General features: G+C 39.2%; 1 protein-coding gene across 2 annotated transcripts; it reads right to left on the bottom strand.

Annotated features, from left to right (window-relative positions):
- Nucleotides 1-321: 321 nt before the first annotated feature.
- mre11a (MRE11 homolog A, double strand break repair nuclease) lies at nt 322-8,712 on the bottom strand. 2 transcript variants are annotated; one of them, XM_076873211.1, is made up of 19 exons: nt 8,565-8,712; nt 8,043-8,106; nt 7,819-7,951; nt 7,563-7,723; nt 6,353-6,440; nt 5,731-5,872; nt 5,498-5,612; nt 4,138-4,323; nt 3,794-4,046; nt 3,590-3,716; nt 3,365-3,465; nt 3,104-3,274; nt 2,967-3,026; nt 2,726-2,897; nt 1,445-1,531; nt 1,248-1,309; nt 1,083-1,144; nt 888-987; nt 322-685 (listed from the first exon to the last, which is right to left on the bottom strand). In XM_076873211.1, exons 2-19 carry the CDS (start codon nt 8,060-8,062, stop codon nt 653-655), a joined length of 2,073 nt encoding a protein of 690 aa, XP_076729326.1. In that variant the 5' UTR covers nt 8,063-8,106; nt 8,565-8,712; the 3' UTR covers nt 322-652. The 2 variants fall into 2 exon arrangements, with proteins under 2 accessions (XP_076729326.1, XP_076729327.1); XM_076873212.1 differs by lacking the exon at nt 8,565-8,712 and adding an exon at nt 8,461-8,533.
- Between the last annotated feature and the right edge of the window lie 29 nt (nt 8,713-8,741).

Here is an 8,741-nt window from a genome sequence, read left to right as displayed (position 1 = left end):
CTGTTTCTTAAACATGAAAATGTGTTCATTGTACTCAAACGCCCTCCACAGTGACCAGATCTCAATACAATAGAACAACTCTGGGTTGGAATGGAATTAAGAGACTCGTCATGGATATCTAGCTGATAAATCTGCAGCAACTGTCTGATGCTATCATGTCCAAAGTCTCTGAGAAATGTTTCCAGTATCCTTTTTGAATCTATGTCACGAAGGAGTAAGGCAAAAGTGATTATCGACCTTGTACTAGTTAGGAGGACCTAATAAAGGGTCCACTAAGTGTATGTGTGACTTTGAGTTATATTGCAAAAATAAAACACTTGATTACATATCAAAAGCAACATTTATTTTTCAAGAACTACAAAAGTACTACAAAAGCCAGAGATAAACCCCATTAGTGGTTACTGTTGATGTACAGATGCAGCCCACCACCAACTGACAGGCACAGTCTTACTGTGCAAACCCAGGACAAAACCTCCACCTTGCCCATATGTACCCTTCAATCTAACCTTTCACCAGAAAACAGACTGATATGAAAATCTTAACATTAAGAATGAGTGATGAGGAAATTGAATGTGTATGGACCTTGAAATCATTCAGAATAATACCGGAGCAGCTAACTTGCAACTTTGGAAAAATTAAGATGGACTTATGGTTATCTTCTGGTCGGGGCTTTGAATGGATCATCCTGTATCAAAAAAAAAGAGAGATGAAGAAAAAAGGATTAAGGCACGAGTCAGAGAAAACTAAAAGATGTAACAATGTTGGATAAATATATGTGTGATGTCATGAATTCAGATGCATTTTTATTGCACCTAAAATTATATGATTTAATGTTAATCCCACTTTACACGACACATCCTATACATGAATTTGCCTTCTTGTTTTACCTCATCATCATCGCTGTCCTCAAATGCAATTCCTCTTGACTGGCTCTGGCTCTGAGAGCCGTATTTAGAGAAGGACGATGATGATGATGAGGATGACGGTCTGGTGTAGAAAAGAACAAAGATTTTAAGAAAAGCCATTGCTCTAAAATACAACACTATATAACACTTCTACAGTCTAGGTTTAAACAAACATACTTTGGAGGCGGCCGGGCAGCTTTTGTTACAGGTATATCTTCATCTGAGTCATCAATGATCACCTAAAGATGGATAAATATGAGATTAAATGTTAGTGGATGGTATGCTTCACTTAAAAATGGAGATGTGTGAGTTTATGAGTGTTACCGTTTATCATTAACTCACTTCATCTGTGTAAGATTTGGTGGCTCTAGTCCGAGAAGGCTTTTGAGAGGATGCCTGAAATGCTGAAGAGCGAGGGAGGAAACATACAGTGGACGTGGGACAGATTTCTGTGAATTTTCTGTGGCTCTTTTTGTGGATAGACAAGTGCAACATGTGTTTACAGACAGTCACACTAACAGAAGTTTACATTCCCCTACCCTGAAAAATGCTCCTGCTTTGGGATGTTGTTGAGGACTTCTGGGACCGACCCCGACCAGCTGGCTTTGGTTCAGAGGCAGTCGCACCTGAACAGCCCGAAAAATAATGGAACAAGTCATTGAAATCATGGATTGATATTATATACGTTGCTTTTTCTGTACTATCACATTAGCCTATAATGTCTATAATATTTATGCGAAATGTCATCCCATCATGACATCATGTTATCATCAATGTTCATTTCAGAATTATACAAAAAGCTCCTTTTTCATGCAACACAAAATGGGTTAACAATTTAAAGTTGTTCTGCAGCAATGGAAGTCAAAAGCTGGTGCTACAATTCCTACAGGTGTTTCAGATTTTCTAGATTACTTACAACCTCCTTTGTCTGTATAAAGCAGTGTTGGAACACACTGTGGTACCATACCCTTGTGAGCATGAGTTGAACAGTACTGTATTGCAGAAACTAGTGTGTTGCTACACAAATGGTGAGAAAAAAAGCAATTAACAATGGAAGAGAGACAGAGCATCATAACACTTAAAAATGTAGGTCCTTCCTACAAAGAAATTGGAAAGAAAGTCAAGGAGTCGTTATAGTTTCTTTCACCATCAAAAGCTACTCAGAAATTGGGGCAAACTCTGACAGGAAGAGCTCTGGCAGACCCAAAGCCACAACTGAATCAGAGGGCAAATTTCTGAGAGTTAACAGCTTGCGTGATAGGCGGCTCACAGGACAAAAGCTTCAAACACAGCTTAATAGTGGTTGTAGTAAACAAGTCTCAGAAGAGAAGACTTTGAGCTGCAGGTTTGACAGGACGAGTTGCAGCAAGAAAGCCACTGCTAAGATGTCAGAATAAGACAAAGAGGCTTGCCTGGGCTATGAAACACTGTCATTGGACTACTGAGGACTGGAAGAAGGTATTATGGACTAATGAATCAAAATGTGAAATCTTCGGTTCATCGTGCAGGGTTTTTGAATGCCGTCAGTAGGTGAAAGGATGATTCCACAGTGTGTGGCATCAACATCAAAACATAAGTCCAAGCTATGCCAGAACTCCTCACGAAAAATGAACAAGATGGTAAGCTTGAAAACATGGAGTGGCCAGCACAGTCTCCAGACTTAAACCCCATCGAGCTGGTTTGGGATGAACTGGACATAAGAGTGAAAGCAAGTCAACCTACAAGTGCCACACATTTATGGGAACTTGTACGTAGTCACTGCACTGTTGCATATCAAGATTTTTAAATACACCTTTACTGCTTCTCTTTATCGCCCTCACCTCTGCCCCTCCCTCGGCCACCACGGCCTCTGCTTCCTCGCCCTCTGCCTCGTGTAGGTGCAGCAACTGGAACCGAGCCTTCGTCAGAGTCCATATTAACATCTGAAACATCCTGATCTGCGAAGTCACCATCACCACGCTCCAACCGGTGAGCCTTAGCTCTGTTCATAGCCTGAGAAAGAAAGAGACAATTAACCAAACACAGAAATGAATTTCAGGCTTCAGTGAAGTCATTACTTACTTCTTGGATGTCTTTCTCCTCCTCAGCTGTGTTCTTTTTGGAATCTCTGAATAGCCGAACCTGAAAATATAAAAACATGAAAAATATATAATATGACAATAATTACTCCACTTCCACTACATGCTACGTTCTTTTACCTCTGCATCTATATCCTGTTCTGTGGTTACTCCTCTAGACTGAAGATGGAGCTGTGTCTTCTGCAACTGGTAAGTGATAAGCTCCTCGATGGCTTCCTTCTCATCTTTGTCAACAAACTCCTGAATGGCCTTACCCATGCCTTGTTCAGTCAGCAGGGACAGCTGTACCTTCTAGACATACAGAAAGAATACAAAGATCAAATGCCAGATGAAAACAAGAGATTCCATACACTAAACATGCCGGTTTTAAGATGAGCACACCTGCTCTGCTGCCTCAAAGTACTGCTTGACAAGGTCCTCCACTCTCAACCCTTCGACAGCAGTAGGTTTGAACAGCTTCCCATAGTCAATACTGCTCTCATCTAAAAAGCAAAATGAATTAAATCAGAGGGCTGAATGGTCAGTTTACTCTCTGAAGCAGAGCTACATTATGGGATTTATCCAGTGCTGAGTTAATGGTGTAGAGATTCACAGCAGCAGCCAAACCTTTGATTTCCTTCTGCTCACGGCGTCTGATAAAGTGAATTATGTCTTTCGGGTTGGCCACACGATCCACAAACTTCTGGCTGAACCGTGAGGTATTGAATGCCTCAAAACCGCCACTGTAGTCCACCTGCAAAGAGAATTTCATATTTAGATTTCAATTAAGCAGCAACATTAGGATGTATGCACACAGTGTATCCATCTTACTCTCAGGCGAATAAGAGGTTTCTCAGGTGTAAGCCGACATCCAAGTCTTTCCCTTTCTGCTTCGTCCAGCATCTCTGTGACCTTTGCAAAACAATAGTCCTCCACCTTCTTTGTTACATGAGGTGTATCTGGTGTAAAACAGTCCTGATGATCAGCCAGCACCACATCCTCAATGAAGAACTGACGCACAGTCTTCAGGGGGATCTCTTGCAATTTCATTTTACGACCTTTCACCCTCAACAGACCAATTTTCCTAGATATGAATAAACAGACAAACAGTGTTTTGAGAACTGACATTAAAATACATTCAGAATGTGATTCATTTAATGTGTGTGCATTCATACTTCTTGGTGGCTTCTCCAGGAGAAAGGGATGTAGCTACAGAGCTTCCAGGCTGTGACACATAGAAGAGCTGCTGTTCATTTAGGGTGGGTTTAATCAAACACTCATGTTCATGACCCCACACCACCAGGTCAAGGAAATCATCCAGGAACTGCTCAGGAATGTAGTTTGTAGGACCATGTTTACTCCTTGACAAAATACAAACACAGAAAAAGTTGTTGGTATTTTTACATAATTAGGTGATCAAATAAAAAGAAATTTATGAACAAGTTATACTAATACAAGATTTTTTTTCATGTCACAACTTCCCTCTCATATACACTGTTAGGTTTAATGTATGTGTTGTAAGTTGCCATTTAAAAAGCTAGAATGCTTCTATTTGCTCTCTATGTAACCCGCGCATATGAGTACGTGCACGACCTCGATAAGGGGAACAAGCAGCCTTGAGAAGAACAGATTCTATTCAATGAAGGAAGCCACCTGGCTGGGACGAGATGCCGACATCTGTGTGTAACCAATAAAAACAACCTGCAGGAGGAAAGCAAGTTGAAGTGGGTTGGAGACAACTGCTTCCCTCTTGCAAGTGAAAACTTGAGCTCTGTGTGACCTCGTTCCTGAGTGAGTTTCTGTTTATCCAGCAGTATCAGAGGTAAGACTCTGACATACAGAACACCCTGTATGTTTACTGAGGAACACTTGGAGACAGACTTGTTTAGTAAATGAAATAAATGAATGCACCATTGTGTGTTTATTTAATTATTGAATTAATTAATTAATTATAACACATATTAATAATTCATGATAAGACATCATTATTTAACTGTATGACTAGTTAACTAAGATAGGAAATAAATTCAACAAATTAATAAATAAATTCAAAAGAAAATAATGACTTAAATGTGTCATTAATTAGTTAAAAACATGTTTTACTATTTCACTATTTATTTATTTTTATTTCATGGTTCCTGGATCATGAAGTCATTTAAACTATCACAACAACTCGTCAACAGACCCACACATCTGCTTGGTTACCCTGCACAGCAAATCAAGATGGCCCAATCCCAGATTATGGATTATGGATTGATGCAGTGTCAATGTCAATAGGTGGTTATATGGATTTGGAGTATCCAGGTATCCCAGAATACATTTCAAATTAAATCGCCAGTAGCATTGTTTACTTAATTATGTACTTTGTAAATTATTTATTATGTATTTCAAAATGTAATTATTATATTAATGACCCGTTTAACTGATTACATGATGAAGTATTTATTTATGTATTTATTTAATACTGTTTGACCCTTTCAGCACTCCATAGTTTGACACAGCTGCATCTCAAATGCTTTTAAATGATGTAGTTACCTGTTCTGATGGATGGTGAAGAGGTTAAACCAGCCATCTTGGTCTTCTTTCGGGCGAAGCATGGATACCTGTTTGTTGACAAACATCCTGTACAGGCGCTCATCTGGGATAGAACCTTGAGACATATTAATACAAAATTAAAATCAATCGTTGATTGATTGACAAATCTTAGTGAAACAACAAGATTATTTTAGGAATGGACACTACTGATCCATCTGGAAACATGAACCTACCAAGACCATATAAGGCAAGCTTGGTGATGCCTTTCTGTATTAAAATGGGACTGATTTCTATCTTCTCCACAGAGTGGGAGTGGCCAAAATGATTGACAAGTCCAGAAGCACTCAGCAGATCCAATGCACACAAGCCTTCAGCCTTGGAGAAAACATACAGAAATCCACATACTTGAATATTAGTGCATGGGTGTCACGGTCAGGTGTATGAGAATGGAAAGAGAGGACCCAACTGCAGGACTCACAGATTTATTACACAAACAGGATGAACTGAACATGAAAGGTTGACCTTAACTACTGAACTAGACTGTAAACACACACGATGAGTTGACGACAACAAGACAAAGAACTGAGGGAAACTGAGGGCTTAAATACACTGGATAACGATGATGAGTGGAAACAGGTGAGAACACAGCTGAACTAAATCTGATTAATGACAAAGAGGAAGTAGAACTTAACAGAATGCACACAGACAGAAGACTAACACAATAAAACAGGAAACACACACGTGAAAACAAACAATGACAAAAGGTCCAGAACTGAAAACACTGGGTCAAAGGAACCCTGACAATGGGTGTTGTATCTGAATTCATAACTTCCTTTGTCACTAAAAGCAACTCACTCCAGTTGGGTCATCATGGTTCCCATGAATGCTGAACACAGGAATAGAGATGTTCAGGTTTTCATCCTGATAATTAACCCAGGGGAACCTACAAGATATCAACACACACATAACATTTATACATAACAAATAAAACAGTGTGTTATAGAAGTTTAGCACATGTTGTGATTAAATAATTTGAAGTGCCTCAATAATGCTATGCTTTTTTATTAATAAGGGTTATAAAGTTATATAGTATAGTATTAAGTGGACACGGCCCTGAAAATAAAGGCATTACACTACGTGTCTTTGGGGGGTTGAATGCTGCAGACTCACGCTTGCCTGGGAAAAGGTAGATAACAGGGGACCATCTTCTAGTGGAAAGTTACTGAGACACTGTTTTTTAGACTAGAATGAGAGAGCTTCTATAATAAAACTATTGGGGGCACCACCATTTTGAGATCCGCGGCAACGTGTCATGCAGGACGCATCACCCTTCTAGAAGTCACTGTGTAAGTGTGAAATGGTCTACTAAGCAGTGTTTTGTCTTCCATCGGATGCCTATGAGGAATCAAAAGAACTCGGTGAAGTGTTGATATTTAACACAGACACGTGACCGTTTACCATGTGACACTAACTTGTTTTTTGGGCTTGTAATCCTGAAATACAGTTACAAACCTACTAAACATTCCTTAGATGAGTAAAAGAGTAAAGAAACCAGTATATATACTCTCTCAGAGAAAGTAACACACTTTCATAACAAGCTTCTTGCTGTGTAACCCTTGCATTCCCCCTGACTGCACACCACATGATTTAGATCATTATGTTGTTTAAAAACGAATTATATTGGACAAGATATGAAGGTGTATAAAAGTTTAAATAATTATCAGTATTATGTGTCAAGATGGGTAACAAACCCCAGTTACTGGCCTGGAATTGTAATCACTGGATCAAGTGGACCACAGTTATTGCTCAGGTATTTACCTGATTTTTATTGTATTTATATTATAATGATACTGACACATCTCTGTACATTATCTCTTACATCGTCAATGAGTCAGCATAGCTCATTTCTCATTAATATCAGTGATAATTTGTATGTTAAGTGTATATGAGTGATTGGATGTGATCGCCACCATTTATCAGATCCAATATGGCGAACAGTTCTTAAGCGACCTGCACATGACATTACGTGCAAAACCTCTATAGGATGACACCAAGTGAAACTGACTGTGTTGTGTTGAAGTTGACTTTCTGGTCACTGAGGATTTCGAAGCGTACAGGCGAGTCTCCCATGCAGTATTTTCGCAGCATAGTGAGGCACTTGTGAAGGCACTGGCGTGAAGGTTTGTTGTCATGGAATAAATCGCCACCAAGGAGGATGAAATCTACCTGTTAGCAAAGAAACAAGCAAAAAGAAAAGAAATGGATACTTGAGACATGCGGAGGTAATGGTCCATTCAGGTCCACTTACAACAAGCACGCACCTCATTTTGCTTGGCACATTGCAGGATTTCATCTAGTGTGGTGTATGTGTCATTTCCACGAATGGCATCCTTCTCAAGGTAACCAAGGTGAATATCTGTAGCAATCAGGATCTTGAAAGTATCCTCATCATCTCTAGAAAATGGAAACATATGTGTACATATTACATGGATATAAACATTACATTCAAGAACACGTTCAAGAGGAAAGACTTAAAAGACCATACGAGGTATTCTCTGAAGACATGATGATGTGTTTACAGCTGGCAGGGGCTCAGCAATAAGGCTTTTCTGCAAAAAATACAAACAATATAAACAATTCATATTTATTTTAAAAAATATCTTAAGGAAACTTACGATATTAAGAAACTTAAGAAAATGAATCACAAACAATAACAATAAAAATAAGTGGATATTTGTAAAAAGTTCAGAATCAAAAATAGCACTTTTTTTAAGAGTCCCTATGTCCCAAAAACATGCTAACGACACACTATGCATGATGAACCGCCGACCTAACTTATTATTATGTTAGTAAGACCGTAGCTACAGCTAAGAGTAACACGTTATCGGAAAGACAGCAGGTTAGCTTTTGCCTGTGTTGGAAAGCGGTGGGTGAAATGTATTAATAGCATGACTACAACAAACCTATCATGTGTTCGTAAATTTGTTGAATGTAGCCTACAGTTAAGATGCCCATACGGCCTAGGTAACGACCCAGTTTGGAAAAATAACACGACCATCCCACTTACCTTCTCTAAAGTCTCTAAACTACCCAAGTTGCCATAAAATTCCCGGCAACTCTTGCAAACCCTTGCTCCACCCCTCAAGGGTGTCTGAGAGTTATTGTAGTTTCATTCCTAAACATCTCGATTCTTCAAAGCGGAATCTCCGCTGAGGAGAAACTACATTTCCGGTAAGCCCACCGT

The sequence above is a fragment of the Maylandia zebra genome, linkage group LG14 (assembly GCF_041146795.1).
Source record: "Maylandia zebra isolate NMK-2024a linkage group LG14, Mzebra_GT3a, whole genome shotgun sequence".
Lineage (NCBI taxonomy): Eukaryota > Metazoa > Chordata > Actinopteri > Cichliformes > Cichlidae > Maylandia > Maylandia zebra.
The sequence above is the reverse complement of the archived record's forward strand: the minus strand, read 5'-3'. Positions and strand labels throughout refer to the sequence as shown.

Coding starts and splice junctions, on each gene's coding strand:
- mre11a (XM_076873211.1), bottom strand. CDS start 8,062: ATGTCTTCAGAGAATACCTC. Junction 1,145..1,247: donor CCAAATCTTACACAGATGAA/GTGAGTTAATGA, acceptor ATCCATCTTTAG/GTGATCATTGATGACTCAGA. Junction 686..887: donor AGGACAGCGATGATGATGAG/GTAAAACAAGAA, acceptor TTTTTGATACAG/GATGATCCATTCAAAGCCCC.